The 20,402-nt window shown below is 41.8% G+C and overlaps 1 protein-coding gene across 3 annotated transcripts; it reads right to left on the bottom strand.

The window, feature by feature from the left end:
• Window positions 1–2,291: 2,291 nt before the first annotated feature.
• Window positions 2,292–16,599, bottom strand: IL1R2 (interleukin 1 receptor type 2). Of its 3 annotated transcripts, none has more exons than XM_083854492.1 (9): window positions 16,445–16,599; window positions 14,778–14,905; window positions 14,426–14,684; window positions 12,081–12,255; window positions 10,554–10,728; window positions 9,335–9,400; window positions 8,492–8,627; window positions 6,045–6,190; window positions 2,292–4,715 (listed from the first exon to the last, which is right to left on the bottom strand). In XM_083854492.1, the coding sequence occupies exons 1-9, from the start codon at window positions 16,468–16,470 to the stop codon at window positions 4,588–4,590; spliced, it is 1,239 nt and encodes a 412-aa protein (XP_083710618.1). In that variant the 5' UTR covers window positions 16,471–16,599; the 3' UTR covers window positions 2,292–4,587. The 3 variants fall into 3 exon arrangements, with proteins under 3 accessions (XP_083710618.1, XP_083710619.1, XP_083710617.1); XM_083854493.1 differs by having other exon boundaries at window positions 10,599–10,728; window positions 12,081–12,258; XM_083854491.1 differs by having other exon boundaries at window positions 12,081–12,258.
• Window positions 16,600–20,402: the final 3,803 nt, after the last annotated feature.

Consider the following 20,402-nt stretch of genomic DNA (forward strand, 5'->3'; position numbering starts at 1 on the left):
ACATAGAAGTGAAGTTCCTGGGGCATTACTCAAAAGATGACAAACTAGTAAAAGCAGTGAGAAAAAGAGGACCTTCACTTTTTACCAGGACTGAGATACTGACCTTTTCAACATGTTACAAAAGTGTTTGCTGTTTATACCTGAAGTCATTGTCAGCTTTTGCAACAATTTAGACTGGGGCAAAAACTTAAAATGGGTAGAAGGGACACAAAACTCTAAGAGCCAAACTACACTTTGCAGTTAAAGAAGCAGAAATGAATGAATTTCCCAAGCTCTAACAAGTAATCTTGGTTCTACAAGAGTTTTCAGAAATTTCCTCATTGTTATTACTATTAGTGCCTGGCAGAAGAATTTCAGGAAGATAATATGCTCTTCTTGAAAATTGACTGGAGTTATATTTCAGCCGTTTTATTAAGCTCTTTACATTGTGTATACTAGGTAATGTATAGACTGATAGAGACGATAGCTTCCAGTACAATGAGCACACTAAAGCAGAATACATACACATATATGTATATAAGTGGTGTTCTTATCAATGACATGAGTTTGTCCACTGGAAGCAAGCTAGCTTTACGATATTTCCTTTCCTATATAACTGTTTTTTCCAATCTTCTGCTGTAGCCTAGCAAAGCCAGGAAGGAGCAGGCAGACACTGTCTGCCATTGGAGTTGAGCTGGCTGAGAGCTGTGGAAAGGGTGACAGGCCCCAGCTCACCTGCAGTCACTCAGCAGACTTCCTCCTGGTCCCAGCAGAGCTCTCTGTACTTCAGCCATGCACACATGACAGCTCTTTCTTTTCTTCCTGTAATAGCTGTGGCACTTCATGACCACACAATCTGTGAGCCACAAATGTTTTTCCAAGGCACCAGCTAGATATTTTCAGCCTCCCTCTTATGTTGGATTCCACAATATATACCTTTGGGTCTGTGTCCCAACCTCTTACAGTATTTTCATTTAGTGTGAGCCTGTGCTTGCTCTGCACAAAGCTGCCAGCATTAAAGTCATTTCCCAAGAAAGCCCAGCAGCCTCAACTACATGACAAGGTGTCTCTGGGCTTTAGACTGTTTTTTTGATAACCTAAAATCCAGTGATCCACAACCTGTATTCCTGTATCCATGAATCCATGCAGAGTGGATTCATCTTGCTTTGTCTTAAACTGGTGGAAAAAGACAGACACCTCTGAGATGCAATTCACCCCATTTATTTTAGGCACCAGAGGGAAGTCTTTCTCCTCTGAGTGGAGAGGAAACATCAGTGGCTATCTTGGATTACCTTATTCCTTTAGGCTGTGTGAAGGCTGGATGAGAGGTACCCCACCCTAGGCTATCTTTAGCAGCTGCAAGGTTATGAGTGGACAGGGAGTTCTCAGCTCCAAAACATAAGAACTATTTTTTTAATTTGTTTTGCCCTGCTGGACATGTTGCTTTACAGACTAGAGACAGAATAATCATAAACACTTTAATTAGCTGTTCCTAAAATACTATTCTTGGCAATGATATTTCAACAAGGAGGTCCTCGTCCTCCTGCATGCACACCCTCCGTCCCCACCTACTGGAATAAAAAAATGTAATTTTCTTGTCTTGATCAGCCAAGATCAACTCTATGTTCAAGTCAGCCCTTGTTTTCACTTGCTCCTACATTCATTTAAGGGTTTTGTTTGGGAACCAGCAGATCAAACTATTTTGTGCTCTTCACATTATATTTAGGTTTGGTTTGGGTGCTACTCTGGTCAAACATTAGTTATGCTGCCTATTCAGACGGATAAATGACATCAAGATCACATACACTGAAAACTAGAAAATAGTTGTTAACTCAATTCACGTTTCCTGAAAACAATTTCTGCATGAGAAGCCTCTGTCCTGGATGTGAACTCATGCCAAGACTATGGTACACCAGTCTTTTCCCCTCTGTAGGTGTGCCTCTGAAGTCGTTGCAGATAGACTAGCTCTCTGGAAAATGCTATAAACCCACACAGTCCCACGAATGAGGTGACCTTGTCCTCATTACATCCATAATTTTTCTGAAGAGAAACATTGTGGTATAGAGCCCTGAATCCTTGATGTGACGTTCCCTAATACTGTATTTATTTTCAGGTCTGGGAAAGAGCTGCCATCCTCAAAGAGCCATCTCATATCTCACATCTTTCTTCTCACTCAACCCACACATCAGCATTTTGGTTTGGGTTTTATTTGTTTTCCATTTTTTGACATAACATTTTCAAAACCTAGATAAGCCATGTTGCCCTTGTGTATAATGATACGAATCAATATAAAGCACTTACATTATGTAGGTCACTTGTTCAAATCTTTCTATAAAATATTTACACTGTGTAGTTCACCTGAAAACATCTACTTATGAGGAAAGCCTTCAAAATAATATACTAGTAGTCAGAGAATCAAATATCACTTCATAAAAGATAAGCCTTTTTTTCTTTCCTTTTGTATTCAAGACGTCACTGAGTATGTAACAGCAATTCTCTAAATACCTAATTTTTATCTTACATTCATAGTTTTTTCCCCATCTCTGGTTTTGGAGAAGGACCTGAGGTATTTAACTTTCTTATGGCACCAGTACTCTGCATACCAGAAGTTCTGCTCTTTTCCAGTACTTAGTGAAATCCAACCCTGCACCTACAGCCAGGTATGTGACCACACTACTGTTGGAGGATACAGATGGAAAGATCAAATAACATTTTCAAACATTACACCTATTGACAAACCTTATTTGTACTCTAGGTACAGACTAGGAATTGCTTGAAAATAATGAGCATTCCTGATGCTCCTAAAACATTTTCAATTTTCCCTCCAACATTGGCCAGTTCATCTACAGCTTTCTCCCTTCAAAGAACAGATATCCAAGTGGACTGACTGTCCTCCACACTTGCATCCACCTTTTTCCCATCTGCCCATAAAATACTTGTAGTCCTTATTATCTTTAATATTCTACACTTGGAAACAGTGAGTCCTGTGGTGTTCTCTGGATGCCCTTGACCTAAACTGCATCAGAACCCTAATCTCTGTGCCTGTATCTTCGCAACAAACATTTAGAATATTTAAAGGGAGGCTTTGGTTTAAATCTCATTACATATGAATGTTCTTGCTAATAGAGTGAAGATTTCTTAACTCAACCCACATCCTACTCTTTAAAATCCTTCCAGATATTTACTGGGCCAAACTCAGAGCCAACTAGAAGTGGTGGCGGAAAGGTCATGGTCTCTCCCAGATGGATGTGAGCCATTCGCTTCTTTAGTGTGTTACAACTTGGTTTTTTGGAGCCAAAGTTTTTCCTGATTTTTTTTTTTTTCCTACAGGGTTTGAAAATCTTCTGGGGTGATTTATGTGAACAAAAAGCTCTAGCTTTGATGCTTGTGAGAGGTGTCAGGATCTGTACTAATCTAGGTCTTAATGCAGGTTCTCCTCCCACCTATGCAGATGAAGATAATACACATTTTATATCATGTAACAATTTCTCAGCTGTCATAAGTGGTATCTCTTTGAAGAGGAAGAGAGGAAGTAACCAAATAATTTTACTCATTCTGACCCTCAAAGTACAACAAGGTCACTGATAAATTATTGCTTCCTTATGATCTATGTCAAGACTAGAATTCAGCTAGGTTAAGCTAACAGGCAGTGTTTTGCATCCTGTGTAACCAATTTGCATACTGCAATTTAAAGGACACAATCTAAAGCTACACCAGACTGGCCACAAAAGGGCTGGAGACACAAAAGTGCGAAACTGTTCATTATTTCCAGCAATCTGTCCAATCACTTCCAGGAATAAAACTTTTTATCAGCCAAATTACTTTTCAAACACTTAAAGATCCCTCCAATTCATTCTTTGGCAAAGATGACAACATGTTACAGCTGCCTATGAATCTCTAGCTACAACATACTGGTAGATAAAACAGAACTGCATTCTTCTGTGTACAGTTATCTGTTATACAGATGGAGTTATCTCTAGGGGGGGCGGAGATATTCTGAGACAGTCTATTTAGGCAAAGTGTACTCCAAATGGTGAACAAAATTAGTTTTTCTGTGGAGAAGTTCATAGCTATACAGTTGCCATGACAACTGCATTTGGCTCTGAAAAGGGAAAACAAATGGCTCTTTTTAGACTGAAGTAAAATAAATTTAGTCTGTTTGCATAGAAAAATTGCTTTTTCACTCTAGTGTCAAAAAGTCCTTCTGTAACAAGCTTCCTTAGCTTCCCTTTTTAGATTTTAGGGGGTTTCTTTTCCTTTTTTAAAAAAATCCCCGTACATCTATTGGAATTACAAAGGGTGAGAGCACCTCCCTTTTCCCTACCCTTCCCATATCCAGAGCACTATTTTGTGTTCCAAAATTCTACAGATTGCACCCTCGTTGCCAAATAATAGAACCAGATTTCCTACATCTAAGCAGCATAAAAATGCAAACTTATATTCTTAACCTCATCAGATCTCAGAAGACTGGGAAAAGTGAGAAAGAGTTGTTATTATTATTGGTCTGTTGGGAATGCAGTATATCAGGTCTGAAATGCTCTCTGTCTCAAGTGAAAGCTCATCAGGGTGATTTCTTGTTCTGTTGGCAGTTGGAGAATCAAGTGGATTTTAAGCCTTTGGTATTGTATATCCTTTATCAGCTCTCCGCTTCCAGCACTTGTGCATGCATATCCCTCCCAGGATCACACAGGCCAGCACAACAGGAATCATCGCAATGTACCAGGACAGACCAACAGCTGGAAAAGTAAACAAATTAAATATTAGAAAAACAGAAAAAACCAACAAACTCCCAGGAACATAGTTCTCTAAGCTCAAGTGGGAAGAGGAGAAATGATGATAAAAAGATGTCTGCAAGTTAACCTTCCAAAAGGTTGGAAGCCCTTTCAAAGGGCTTATCACCTCTGAAAGGAAGAGATTGAGCACTCTGGAAAATGTGTTCATGAAGACAGGAGGAAGGACTGTAAAACAACAGAGAGTGAGAATTTAAAGTTCAATTTTTTGCATACACCCAACTTTCTGAATCTCTGGTCAGAGCAGCTGTGTGCTTTCTATCTTGGTTTGTTAAAAGCAGAGACATTCCAAGCAGGAAATCCAAGCACCATGTGGACCAAGAATTAGTCCACCCTGAAGTTGTGTGAAAAAAAATTTCCTACAGAGCAGCTTATGAATTAGTTACAATCAAACCAAGACTCAGATCTTCTTCCCAAATCCAGCTAATTCCCAACACCAGTGTCTGTCCAGACCATTCTGGATTATTCCAATGTATATTTCCTCTGTAGTTTTTCCTGTGTAGCTCATGGAAGACAAGGGCAGCATATGATCCAGCAAAATGACTACAAATCCCTCATCATAGGGTGCTGGAGTGAGTCATAACTGATAATGAAGTCTGAAAGTGTTCATGTGCCTTTCTAAGACAGTGTGAGCAAGCTTTGGTGATTCACCAACGTCATGCAAAGAAACAATTAGCTTCGCATTGCTTATACAGCTGGTTCTTGGCCAATGGTTTATCACACTGCGATATTAATTGTGCTGAGTTTAGGTCTTCTCTTCCCATCACTAGGAGCCAAAATAACAACACCCATCATAATTTACACTTCTTGTTATTTTGGCAGCAGTCTGTACATGAGGAAAAGAAATACTTTAATCATTTATTCTGTTATTGTCTTTTTTTTTTTTCCCTACTTGTTGAGGAACTGGAGGAGGTTTGGCCCTGCTGCAATGAGAGTTTGCCAGTAGTCTCACTGGAACTCTTATTTCACAAAGTGTATCTAAATTGGAGTCTTATCCAATAAACAGATTTACCAGCACAGACGGATCCTTATCCCTGCATAAAATGTCAGTAAATGACCTACAGAAGGTGCATTTTGTGAACAGGCTGTATCAAAGACTACAGGTGAAAGAGGCAACCAGAATTTCCCCAGGCAGTAACTCATCCCAACACTAGCTCTTACAGTATAAACAGATCAGATGATAATTTAGCATTAGAATAATAATAATAATTTTTTTTAATTAAAAATAATTTTTAAAAAATTTAAAAAAATAAAATTAAAAAAAAAAAAACCTACCTTCCTGCTTGACTCTTGTTGGCAGTAATTGGAATCCATATGTGTTCTGGGCCAGACAGGTGAAGTCTGTATAAAAGTCCACTTCCTCAACAGAATCAAAAATCAGTGGAACTTCAATGAAGTTTTCACCATTTTCTACAATTTCTCTGGAAGAATAAGAAAGATCTAATGTTAAATATTTTAATAACATTTTTTTCTCTATTTGATATGTTCATTCTAATAGCACTTAGCAAGAAAATGCACTGGATATTGGTTAATTTCTGAACCAGCCCCTCAGCATTCAAGGATGTTTGTTGTCTTCAGCCCAGCTGGGCTAACTACTTGTGTCTCAGTGGGCAGCACCTATCTTGCACTTTTTGGAGTCTAGAGGGGAAAAAAATGCCTGGATTTGTCTTGCAAAAATAAAGAAAAGGGAGGGGAAAAGATAAGTGGAAATCTGTTTATCTTTGAGCTCACTTCACAGCACTGTGCAAGGACTTAATTCTTTCTCTCTGACCACCTGAGGTTAATTCTTATGATCAGCTGGAAGAGGACACATGGAGAACATAATCCTGAAAATGTTCTCTGAGAAGCTGAACCACCACTCCTGTCTATCACACGCCCAAAGCCAATAGTACAATACAAGAAACTGTCCAAGAAGTTCCCAGTTAATTTCAACATGATTATTTTAGGAATCCCACTATTTGAAAGTGGTTTTTTAGCTGGATTCAAACATCATCCCTTAATATCTTTTAGTCTTTACCAGAACAGTTGTCCATCATGAGCCTGCATGGCATGGCAGCAATGGAATTCCCTGGGTGCTCCTCCCAGGAACTGTTTGCCAGAGATTTCTGCAGGGAATTTGTTTTCCCAGTGGCATTTGAGCTGTTTTGTAATGCTGCCAAAAGGAGGGCTTCCGGCAGAACTGGAGTATCTCACACACTGTGTGTCCTGCAGGAACCTCAGCTGTCACTGTCACTGTCTTTGTGCAATTGCATAATATATAACAAGAAGCAAGAATGATAGTAAAAGGCATAACAAAAATAATTTTTAAAGTCCAATTAAGAAAGTGCTGCTCTATTCTAAAGCCAGCAGAGACTGCAGCTGCAGCATATTTTTATGGTTCCTGGCTACAGGTTCAATGGATTTTCACTTATCCATATAAACAAGATTATAAATTAATTTTCCCAGTCATGCTGTGAGGAATGGAAAACAGCTAAAGGCTTGGGCATACAGCTGAGTTCCTATGTTACCTCTGGCTGCAGCATGGCCAGGCTGTTATCTGGCACTGGTGGCCACAAATTGCCAAAACCATCTCACATCCATAACAGTTAAACATTCTTGTCCCCCAAAATATGGATGGCACCTGGACAAACTCTGTTGGAAATGGCCCCTAGCCCATGCTAAACCCCAATCAGTAGCCAGAAACCCTTTGGGAAGGTGCTAGCTGATTTGGGACCAGTTTAGCAAGTAACAGCTGAGGCAATGACATCCCAGAGCCAAGGAACCTTCTGGGCTCTGTCCACCAGTACAGGCAGAGCCACCGGGCAAGGGTTATGATCTTTTTGGTCACTCTGAGCTTCAGGAAACAAGAAAACAAGCTGACTTGGTCCTCAATGAAGAGGGTTCAGTCAGAAAGTTTAGCTCACATTTACAAAAACACTAGAGGTGAGTCTGGATGTACTGAGTTACTCAGGTAACACATCACAGGTACAGAAAGCAGGTATCTTTCCCTTTCCTAGTGGGAAAAGCCTTGAGATATGCAGCTACAAGGCAGCTGGAAAAACTAGAGGTGTGCAGCTATGAGGCAGCTGAAAGAAGGCTTCTCAAGACTGGGAGACACAATGAATCAGGACAGGAGGATGTGGAACATCCTGTTTCTCCCTCCCACCAGCATTCCCTTCAGTGCTACCCTAGCATCTGTTCTAGCACTCAGCTGGTGTCTGCGTGAGTCAGTTTAACTCACTAATGTGGAAAAGAACAAGCTTAGGGGGAAAACCAATGTTATTTAGAAAACAAAAGAAAACCCATCAAACCACTAGATAATTGTCTGTAGTCTTAGTGCATTCAGAGAACCTCATGAATGCCAGGAAGAGAATGTTGCTACTTTGCTGGCATGGGGTAAGGAGAGAGATAAGCACTGAGAAAGATCAATTTCCTTGCTTTCCACTGCAGTCAGCCCTTACAACAGCTCAGTTGCTCATGAAAATGTGCTTAAAGTTTGTCTCAAAGTTGGCTTACTTGCAAACACCATGTCACAAAAAACAGAGATAAAGAATTTATTGCACTGACTGAGTTTGGCTTAAGGATTTTTTTTGCTTGCCTGCCCTTTTTTTCATCAGCTCTCACCTTCACTTCAGATCTGCCCATTTCTCATTTCATTACGTGGCATTCAGCTGCACCAAGGGCCCCTGTAGCACTGCAGGTTAGAACAATAAGCACAAGGAAGCACTTTCAGCCAGACTTACTGTCGTTCCCCCTCTGTAACTCTGCTTTGTTTATAAACCACGTCAATGCTGGTGTCATTTGCCAGCCATTCCACATCCGTTTGGAAATGGCTGCTCAGCCCAACAAACACTTTGCACGGGAGAGTCATCTTGGAGCCTGTCAAAAAAAGAAAGATTGAAAAACAATTTGGATACATATGAAGAACTACTCTTCCTTTTGGTGAAAACCAACAAATCCAGTGGGAGATCTCACACACGTCAAGAATCACTACTTTCAAAACTGAAGTTAATCTCCAGATTGCTTTTGATCCCCTACTCCTTGGCACCAAGACCCTTCAGTGTGGCAGTCCTTCCTGCTGCTAACCAAATAATTTCCCTATGACAACACTAAGCAACTCTTGCACTAAATACACTCCCTAGAGGCAAGGCTGTGTCCCTGTGGCCTTGCCCTTTCTGGCACAGTGCAGCCCCAAGGGCACTGTGTGATTTACCCTCTGGAGCAATCACAAGCACCAGCAGCACCGCTGCACTCAGAGATGCTGTGGGTGAGGACATCCAGCCGGGCTGGACCTCCAGGGCTAAAGTCATTTCGCAAAATTTCTGAAACTTTTTAATCGCTGTAATTACTGTAACTCAGGGAAAAGGAGACTCCAGACTGATGTGTATCTACATTATATGGAAGTTTACCCAGAAGACAACATGTGGTTGTAGACAATAAAAAGCAAAGAATACTCCAACACCGACCCTCAGCTAATATAACTGAGATCAAAAACCTACAACAATTTATGCCAAAATGACACCATAAGAGGACCTGCTCTGTTTTTTCTCTGACTAAACGTTTCCAGATATGATATTGGGCCTTACCAAGAGCAGCTGACGTTGTCTTTTGGGCTGGATACACAATTATCGGGGTAATTCTCTTCTCTTGTTCTTGGCGGAAAAACAGAACAGAGTCAGTGCTAAGACAAGAGAAAAATATGGGCATGGCCCCAGGACCAGAAACATGCCACTTCACCCAACATCTGCGGTCTCCCAGGAAAGGACTGGATTGCTGAACCGCTGGCGAGCAGAGATGGAGCCCCGCGGCTGTGGGGACGGGCCGGCCCTGCTCCCGCTCCCGTTCCCGGCCCCGTTCCCGTTCCGCGCCTCAGGCCGCGCCGAGGAACGTGCGCCACGCCCGCCCCCTGCCGGCCGCTCTGCGCAGCTGCGCCCCGGGCCCGCCGCTGTCCCCGCCGCGACACAGCGGCCTGTCCCCAGCGGCCTGTCCCCAGCGGCCTGTCCCCTCCGCTGTGACACAGCGGCCTGTCCCCTCCGCTGTGACACAGCGGCCTGTCCCCGCGCTGGGCCGCCGCCACAGGTGTCATCTCCGAGCTCCCCTGTGCAGTGGCACACTCTCTCGTGCCCCCCAGACATCAGTTATTCCGTTTAACAAACACAGGACTGCCAGGGGTGCTGTGGGAGCCCCCACAGGGCCAGGACAAGCACTCCCTTGGCACGGCTGAAAGGCTGAGCATGAGCTCCTCTCAAGAGTTTAATTCGCAGAGAAGAGGAGTTCTTATGTGCTGTAATGTTTTAATATGTCCGTCATTGAATCATAGAACTACAGAATGGTTTAGGTTGGAAGGAACTTTAAAGGTTCCTAAAACCTTTCCTAAAAGGCTCCTGAGACCACTAGTTCCAACCCCCCTGCCATAGGCAGGGACACTTCCCACTAAACCAGGTTGTTCAAATCCCCATCCAACCTAACCTTGAACACTTCCAGGGAGCAGGGAGGGTGGGCATCCACAGCTCCTCTGGGCAACCTGTGCCAGTGCCCATTACTATCACAGTACAAAACATTCGCCTCATAGCTAATCTCAACTTGCCCTCTTTCAGTTTGAAGCCATTTGCCCTTGTCCTGTCACTTCATGCTCTGGTAAGAAGCCCCTTTCCATTTTTCTTGTAAGTGCCCCTCAGGTACTGGTAGGCTACAATTTGATCACACCAAAGTCTTCTCTTTTCCAGGGTGAATAAACCCAGTTCTCTCAGCCTTTCCTTGTAGAAGAAGTGCTCCATCCCTCTGATCATCTGGAACTATATTTACCAACAGTCTCCAGTTGAATTGTCCTGGTGATTTCATACACCACACCTTCAAATGGAAATGACATCTTGCAGGTGTAATACCCTGCATCTGTTGGTAGCACAGACGTCATGATCAGAGATGTTGAATCTTTCAGAATGATGAATCTTTCATTGTCGTCTTCCAAAGGCAAAGCATCCTGGAGGAAGGACAGAAACTGGTGTTACGACTCTGTAACTCTCAGACAAATTATCTCTGTCTCTTTATTATTAGAAGTTCACTTATAACTGGGAAATCTGAGCAGTTCTTCTTTCCCACCAAAACACAAGTTCTTTTAATGTGTATCCATCTCTAAAATGCCTCGTGGCACTATATGAAGTGTGAAGAATTGCTATTTTAATCTATCTATAGAGTGTGTGCATAGCTCTTCCATCAAGTGCACATTTTAAGATGGAAAACATATAAGACTCTTCCTTGAGTCATTTTAAGAGCAATCACATATGATTTTAGTACTCATGGAGGTTTTCACAATGTTATCAGTTTCCATACATGACCTCAAAAGAGCAATATTGTAAGGCATTATTTGAAGACAAATACTCGTAATCATGCAGGATTTCACATAACTGCTACTTACCCTATAAACTATTAGAAATTCCTGCTCTGTATTCCTAAGACTCTGTTCATGCATGGTCTGGAAACCTGCTAGGAGAAATTATGTTCCTTCTTCATGAAGGCAAGGTGGGTTTTTTACATTTGCAAGAAGAACCATATTAAAGGGGGGCAGCCTTTTGCTTAGATAAAGTGGGTTATGTTCCTACTTCTGAAGGGAGTCCTGAGCAGCAACATTTTGCTGGTATGGTACAGATTATAACCTAGGCACTGCATGCCAGCCTGAATATTGCATCCCATGGTAAGGCTACAGCTGCACAAAGCAGAGCATGTGATCATAGTGGGAGTGTAAATAGAAGCTAAACTGAGGTATTATAAAAATGGAAGAAGAATTTCCTGCTTTCCAGTGTGAAACTGAACAGCCAAGGATGTTGTATTTCATCTTAAAGGCAAAACCAGGCTTGCCTACTTGAAAAGCAGCAAACTGGACAGTTAGGAAAGAGAACAGTCCAAGCATTATGTAATTAATCTAGTATTTCTAAATGGTATATTCCAGTTGATTAATGAAAACTGCCTCACCTGAACGTGGAGGCAGTATCCCTGGGAGACCCTACTTTATGGGATCCACTAGAGGGGCCATAAAAAGAAGCACAGTACCAAAGAGAAGAGCTTGATATCAGGTGGCAAACCCTGGAGTTGGATAAGCAATCTAGCCTTATAAACAGTTGCACTGTCTGTGAGAGCATAAAATATGTGGAACACTTAACCCCGTGCTGAGTGTGCCCCAGAGAACTTTTCTTAAAATGTATACATCTGCCCCAAAATTCCCAGTATATTACGCTATGCTAGTTAAACAACATCATGTTCAGGAGAAACGTAAAGTGGAGATTGGTGTGCCAAACTGTGATGAGTCTATGCACAAAGAGGAAGCAAATGTTCTACCTTGTACCACTTGAGCTCCAGGCTTGTCCTGTTTGGTGTAAAATCCCACAGGTCAGGACAAACGATCTTTCCAGAGGTGAAAGTGAAGAGAATCTGGGAATAGGCAATCTCCCGAGCGGCTGTTTTCTCCACAACTGTGAGATGGATGGAGACCGTGGCGCAGTAGGAGGAGTTCCTGCTGACAGAGCAGGGAGAGGTGAGCCCCTAAGCGTGATATGGGGAACTCATATAACACCCTTAGTTTCCTCCTGGCTCTGTTTCCCTCCTTAACAGAGGCCAAGACTGAGATCATATCAGGAGGGATGCTAGGAAATCACCAGTACTATTCTTTTGGCACAATCTAAACATGTTACTGACACGTCTGCCTCAGACTTTCAGTCTTTTCTTTTTAGTACAACAAGTTTTCTGTGCAACTTTAGAGCTGCAGCACGATTTTAACTTTTTGAGGGGAGAACATGTTAACCTGAACAGTAGCAGGTGTGTCATGAACCCTCCTCCATTTCCTTGGAAGAGGTTTTGACTATGAAAACCCTAATGATTGAATAAAAAGCTTAAAGCATGTATTACAATACATCTGCAGTTACTATTGCACAACCATAGACATTTCTGCAAGTACATATAATTTTGTGTGGCAAAGAAGGCATTCTGGCTTTGAAAGGTTCACAATATTCAACTTTTCTTTCTGGGCCCAAGTGACAATCACTTCCAGTCCCAAGGAAGATCGCACTGGGAGAGATAAATGCTTTAAATTCCATCCTTTACAACCTCTGGAAGCCTGCTTCAGAGATGTCTCTACTCAGGGCAGTGCATGATCCTTGCGGGGGCCATAGAAGGCAGGGGGCCAGGCTGCCACCTCCAGGACAGCAGCTGTGGGCTGCAAGCAGACAGACACTACTGCCAGGGCACTGTGGCCATCTGTCACACACAGGCCAGATGCCCAGATCCCAAATATTTGCTCCACAGAACACAGAAGCAGAGACCTGTGATAGTTTGCTGCTACCTTCATTTTACAGAGTTGACAAAAAGATCTGCTGGCTTCTCTCTGGGATAATTTTCAAAGGAAATGTAATTTGCTTGCACTGTATTAATCCTGTAATAATGTTAGCAATAAAGTTACCTACTTGGCTCTTGCACATCTTTTCAAACAAATGTCACAGCATTTTTTAAAATCTCTCAGTAACACTGCTGTAGTGTTGTATATTAACAAAGTGAGGCAGAATAGTCCAAAAAGGGGATTAAAAAGCATCTTGAACATCTCAGGCAACTACTCTGCTCTAGAACAATATTTGCAACCTTTTGCTGTTTGGGCTTCACTGTCAGTGTCTTCTCTTCTGCTCCACAACTGAAATCACTGCTGAGACATGGAGAAAGGCCAGCCTGACATGCTGAGCATGATTTTCTCAACTTGTCCATCTCTTCTACTTCTGACACACATCCCTCACAAGGTGTGCCTTGCAAGCAAGGAGGCCATGCTCTCCACAAACAGCTCCAGGGATGTAGAGATAAGTTCTCCAGTAAAAACTCCAGAGCCAAGTGCCAGAGGTATACTGAGAAGCTGGCTGGCTGCAGGAAATGGCAGGGGACAGGGACCTGGAACATCTTCAAAAGTTCAGGCTCTAAGGGTGATGGGATTTTTTGCCTTTCTCAGTCCTCAACAAAATCCATACCCTGGCATCTCTTTTGACATGACACGGTGCACTGTCAGATTGAAAACTCAGAAAAAAAATACCAATGGGGCTGAAAAGAGCCATGGCTAAAGTCTCAACTCACTGCAACACCACAAGTCTGGTACCAATCTAGTAAATACACAAAAGTCTTCCAACAATACCAAGTCAGTCAAATTCTGGTTTAAAACATGACTCAGAAGAAAAGTGAAGACCAGGGATATGGAAGAGGGAAGAGGAAAGCCACTGCAGAGCCACAATGCTTAATATATGCTTCATATATGCTTCATAAAGCAATCTGAGGTGCAACAAGGGTATTTGTGCTCAGCAAATCCGCTGCCTGCAGAATGCCCCAGGTGCCTTAGCACTGACTGGCTCAGAGGTAACAAAAAAACCACCTTTCTATACACAATTCTCCTCTGAGATTGTAGCCAAAGTGGCAACCCTGTGTCACAATTTATCCAGATTTCAGTAGTGGTAACTATAGAAGACACACAATACACTAAGGGTCCTGGCTTCCCACATTTGTTCTCTTTAATAAGGTCAGCAAGGAAATTATCTTATCCAGAAATGCTCTGAATGAATATAACTGGAGTTTAAAATCAAGGTAATACATTTATACATAGTCATTTTGTTGAACTAGAATGTAGTGAACTAGATTTTCTTTTAAATAATACCTACCTTTTTGTGCAGATATATACTCCCGAGTCTTCTAGCCTCACTGGTAAAAACCAGAGTGCATTTTCTTTCGCCCAGATTCTTAAATCTTCATCTCTTCCTGATATCATGGTGTTTGAACCATTTTTATGCCATGTGATATTAGAGGTCAAGGCAGAGAAATCCAAATGTTTGTATCTGGGGGAAGGGCATTTCAGAACCACAGGTTCTCCATGCAGTTCATAGTAGTGTTTGAAAAACACAGTGTGATCTGGGCAGTTTTCTATATAAATCAGAGATATTTTTACATTACTGTCAGACAGGAACATTAAAAAGAATGGTGAGGGAAACAGAAGGAAAAAAGACAGACACTTACCTGTGTTTTCAACTTGCTGGAGTCTGAAAGCAGAGGCACCTATTGTGCACATCACCAGGACAAAGAGCCCATACATTTTTTTCCACAAGAGATCAGAAGGAGAGGTTTGAAGGAAAGTGTTTTGAAATCTACAAGGAAGTTTATTACAAGACATATAATCAAAATACTCAACATTATCTAAGGAATTAACTGCTATTTTTCTCACTCTAGACCTAAGGAGCTTTGGTCCATCCTCAGAGAGCAGAAAGTTGTCTCCATCCCAAGGTTTTCGGGGCTGAACTGTGGAACCAGAACACGGGGCTTGCCACACACCCTGGCCAAGCCACTTCTGGCCCTTCCCTTTTACTCCAGAAGATGAAAACAGCACACCACAAGATGCTGCTGAACCCACAGCTCTTTCAAGCAACAGCTACAGGTGGAAGAAATTAGCTCTGCTTATTTTGCAATAAGATGTGACTGAGGCACAGGTCAACTGCTTTGAGGGAGCTCTATGTAGTAGCTTGGGTGAGCACAGGAGCAAAGTAGGCCAGCTAGTGTGAATCAGGCTGCAGGAAAACTTCCTGCTACAAGCAGAGCCAAGCTTTCTTGGCTCCAAGAAATGTTTCTGTTGGAACAAAAAACATTCACTCCCATGGCACTTATACCCGTCTTGCTGGTGGCACACAAGTAAGTTTTAGCATGGACACTATTACCATCTGTTCTAAAAAAAAGATAAGGAAAACCCTGAACAACCTGTTCTGAAAATCAGATAGGGTGGCTACTAAGGGAAGACAAAATTCTCTGCTAGTCATTCATCAAGTATCATCTGTATGACAAGGGCATGGCTGTGTCTGTGTACATCACTGAATGTTTCTGCTCTGCCATGAGGCCTCAGCTCCTGTTACTCAGTTGATTGATTATGCTTTACCTCGGTGTGCCTTTGGAAAAAATATATAAAATGTGCTGGATAGAGGGGACTAGTTTACACTCTATGTAAGGAATTTGTGAGAAATACAGTACACATATCCACATGATGTATTACACTATTTCCATTGTATATACAGAAATGGAAATTGCATGCATTTAACATTACCTTAAAACTATGGTGAATATTAAATGACTGTACAACTATTTCAAATCAAAACCAAAAGCAAAAATAAATATTTCTACCAATATAACAAAGCTATATTCACCTTTGGGCATATTTTTGTATCCCGTCATGCTCACACTTCCCTCATGGCTTTAATCCAAATTTCTTCCTGTTATAGTACCTATATGTACCTGACATCTGATAGTTTGACTACAATAAACTATTTCTAGCTTATTGTCATCTCTATAACACCACAGAACCCTCTTGCTCAATAATACTGTTTCATAACCATGGGTCATCTCCCCTACTCTTAGGTCTGTGTAGGTTTCCAGGGAACTGGTATGGAGCTCTAGCCTCTCTCAGCTACACCTGAACCAGGTGCTAGAGGCATTAACAAGTCCCTTGGTTCACATCGATAGATGAACCATGAGGTGAGTTTCTCTCCCTTCAGATCCTTTTGCCTGACAAAAGTACTTGGTTATTCTGTTCACAGCTTTCTGGTCCCTTTGGTTTAGTAACTAACAATCTCCATAAGCCCTACACCATTTGAGGGTTAAGGGAAGGTTTTCATTCCCAAATTTCAATCAGATTCACTTACCTGTGTTTCTGTAGTCTTTCAGCCATAAGAGTCTCACAAAAGGAAGTTATCAGACTGAAAATTCCTAGTGAGGACCTTATATAGGGTTGAGCTCAACACACAGCAGAAATTTGTCTCTCATTGCCCAATCAGATTTGTGTCAAAACCAAATAATGTTTCAGACCCAACTTTCTTTCCTTCCGTAGAGTGAGGATAAGAGAAACAGAGACACGGACAGAGAGAAAATATGTGTTTGGATTTCCCAAAAAAAAGGGGAAATGACTGCTAAATATATGACTCATTTTCCCCTTTTCTGACGAATGGTAGCTTGCATACACTCATGTCTTCACATGACTATTTCACACGCTACCTCAAGTAAAATATTTTCATGGATAACAAAAGGTGCACTGCAGCATAGTCAGCAGCTAAATAATTGCAATCTTCACATTTTGTGGTTTAGCAAGCTCTTCATGGGCAACATAAATCTGTGATTTCCCTGCCCCCCCACCCCAGATCACTGGTGAATCACAAATGTGCTCTGATTCCCCTTTCCTCTCATAACATCCATTTTAGTGTGACATCCTGCATTAAGGCTCTCTTGCAATGGGGTATAAAGAAGAAACAGCTAGAGGCAAATTATGGTTTCCAGGCTCATGAGGAGGAGTAAGAAAAGGATTATGAATTGTGGCAATTTTGGCCTTTAAGAAGAGGGCAATCAAGTGAGGGACTGCAGTTCCCAGGTAGACTAATATCCTCAGATACATCTAACAAGGATCAACATGTTTCAACAGCTTTCTTCAGAAGAGTTCTGCCCTGGCTGTCTTTTTATCCAGAAAATATCTTGACCACATGCAGCAGTAGGCGGTCCTCAAGTTTCAACTGTTTATCTGGAGGTGCAAAAGTCTGGTTTAGAATAACTCAGGAAGAAATGAAAGATAGAACAAGAATTTTATTTTTCTTTTTAGTAGATATCTGCTGAGAAGGCCACATTGTTTTGCGGTTAGCTATCACTGAGTATTTATAAACAGAAATGTGCAAGTCTAGCAGCTATATATATAGAGAGACTCTCTTAGGGAAGCTGGTGTCATTCTGTGGTTTCGCTCTGCTGATGATTCATTTATACAGCTCGAGATGCTGGAGCGTAGCTGTGAAATTCCTAACTTGAAGACCAGACTATTCCCCATATGTCTCACTCATTGCTCATCTCACTAGATAGATATTTCCCACACCAGGGCTGCATGCAGTGCCTTGCCACAGTTGGGTGGATTTTGCTGTCCTTGGACATGCCAATAAAATAATCAAAATATCAAGAAATATCTAGTGTTCTAGAAGTTCCTTGCAACAGACACTTTCAAAAGGCCTCCACAAGCAAGGTGTGTCTGTTCATTATCCCTCGTCAATGGAAGGGGAAATGGAAATTCAGGCATCATGGAATGGGGATTACACCACTTCTACAAAGGGCAGTTAATGCGCAGCTTCTTATAGCAGCTCCCAGGTTTTGCTGTCTCTTCTGGAGGAACTTACCCTGTTACAGTGACTCTGGCTGATAATGTTTGGCATCCAAGAACTGCAATTACTTCGACTTTATTTATTTCTGTTATCCAGTTTTGTTATTTATTTCTGTAATCCAGTTGGCTAAGCAAACTTCATGCAATTAAAAACTGAAGAAAATTTCTCTGGTTCACATAAGAATAAGGTGACAAGGCATTAAGAAATATTGAATGTTGAAAGCTGACTGGCAAGCACATGCAAACTAAACCACAGCTATTGCACCAACACATGTTCTTGGGCTTATTGATATGAGCAAACCTGGTTTTAATAATTTAAAATACTCTTATGCACAGTTCCAAGATGGGGTCTTGAGGAGCACAGAAATGGAAAGGAAAGAAAAGGAACTCTCCAACTCTGAGAATCACCAAATAACTGGGACAGAAAGAGAAAGACTAAACAGAGGGATTAGCACAATGCACAACAGACTCCAAGAACACAGGAATTTGCATGCTTAGCCAGAGGAATAAATGCTGACATACACCAGTTGTATATGACTAAGTGGGAAAAGCAGAAGGCAATGTGCCAAGGGGTCCACTCTGTCATGAGGGAGTGCTGGTTTGGCCAGAGCAGCTATGTCTGGGTTACAGATTGTCTCACCACTACAGGTTCCTGGGATTTACAAAGACCCTTTCACTGCAATAAAAAGCAGGCAGACTTGAAAAATAATTATACTCCCAAGATCTGGAAAGGTCAGGGAGGAGGGAGACCCTTGGTGTAGAAATCAACAGGGTACAAGGAACAAAGTAACATCTAGAGAGGCTCAGAATGTCTGTGCACAGCCATAGACTGGTGAAATAAAGAAATTATTTCTGAAAAAGTGGGGTTGACTGGATTTTATTGAAAGTAGAAAACCATCCCTGGGCACAGCCTACTTGATATATGTACTACTTCATATATGATGCTATGTGGAAAAGCAGTGATGGAGTACTGTTGCAAAGCTGAGTTTGTTGAAAGTAGTAAAGTGATATTGCTCTCCCCATAAGCTAAACTGAAGAGGATAAGCTAAACTACTAAATAGTGACAGTGTAAAAATACATGCATCCTAGTCCATCTCAAATGACAATAAAAATAAAAACATATCTCTTACTGCTCTTCCTTCTCTTATGGATAAAATGGTGCATAGATATGCTGAATTTTGGTCAGGGATAGGGTTAGGGATCAGAGAGTAAAAGAGCATAGGGCTCCAGAAACACTGGGGATGGAAAAAGCATGCCAAGAGGACCATAGCAGGGCCCCAACATTGCTGCCTCTCTATCTTTCTAATCTGGGCCATCCACAGAAGCATTCAGTTGGGGAAAAAACCTCTAAGGTTATCAAGATTAACCATTAACACAGCCCCACCATGTTAATCACTAAACCACATCCCCAAGTGCCATATCCACAAGTCTTTTAAACACTTCCAGGGATGGTGATTTCCCCACTTCTCTGGGCAGCATATTCCAAAGCCTGTCCATCCTTTCAGTGAAGATTTTTTTTTCCAAATATCTAATCTAAACCTTCTCTGCTGCAACTTGAGATAATTTCCTCTCATGCTGGCCCTTGTTACCTGGGAGAAGAGACCAACCCCCAAGTTGCTACAATCATATTGAGGTTCTTGCTTCCTTCCCAAGCTACCAGCCATTGCCCCTACTCGGATGGAGCAAGCTTACAGCACACAGCACCTACCATGCCTTAGTGCATGGTAGGCTCCAGGCAGGGCTGCAGCACCCACACAGTCACTCACCATGTCAGGGCTGGGAGGTAGGGCTAGCTGGGAGCAGCAATTCTCAGGAAAACAGCAAGCAGACATTTCCCACAGCTTTGGCATCCTCTCAGACAGTGAGGCAGTGAGTCAGTAGGGGCACTAGGGACATGCTAGGAAAGAAGCAAACCTGAGACTGCTGACTAGCTGGTTCTTTTCCACCAGTTCCAAAATCATAGTGTGTGCTTGCAATCATGATCAGTCTTTTTTATGTATGAAAAAAATATTATGTGCTCTGTGGTCTTTCATGTGAGAAGTGCTGAGGGATTTAAAAACACGCCATCATTACAAAAAGCCCACAGTAACAGCAGACAGAGGAGGAACTGTGTCCAATTGAGGACCATGAAATCATATAGAGTTACATGAGCCAGAACAACAGGGACAGAAGAAAATTTCTAAACCAGTTATGGTGCTTGGCTAAAGCAGCCAACCCAGCAAACAAGGATTTCAGAGGCAAAGAGAAACAGATGACAAAGATTTTTGTTCATAATTTCCTTTTTGTTGGCTAAACTTAAATTTAGTAGGCAAAAAGTAACTTCATAGTTATGAAAAACAGTGACAAATATATGGTCTGTGGTAAAGGAAAAATTGAGCTGGTACAGATAATACATTATTGTAGGTGTACTGGGAGGGTAATATTAAACATTATTTTTTTTATTATATGTTCCTGAATCAAGTATTTGTTTC

The sequence above is a fragment of the Zosterops lateralis genome, assembly GCF_965231275.1.
Source record: "Zosterops lateralis genome assembly, chromosome: 2".
Lineage (NCBI taxonomy): Eukaryota > Metazoa > Chordata > Aves > Passeriformes > Zosteropidae > Zosterops > Zosterops lateralis.

Bases quoted from the DNA above. Each gene is read 5' to 3' on its own strand.
- IL1R2 (XM_083854491.1), bottom strand. From the start codon at position 16,470: ATGGCTGAAAGACTACAGAAACACAG. The intron at 14,906-16,444 runs GTAAGTGAATCT...ACTTCCTTGTAG, and splicing joins GAAAGACTACAGAAACACAG to ATTTCAAAACACTTTCCTTC. The intron at 9,401-10,553 runs GTAAATATAGTT...TTTTCCGCCAAG, and splicing joins AATTCAACTGGAGACTGTTG to AACAAGAGAAGAGAATTACC.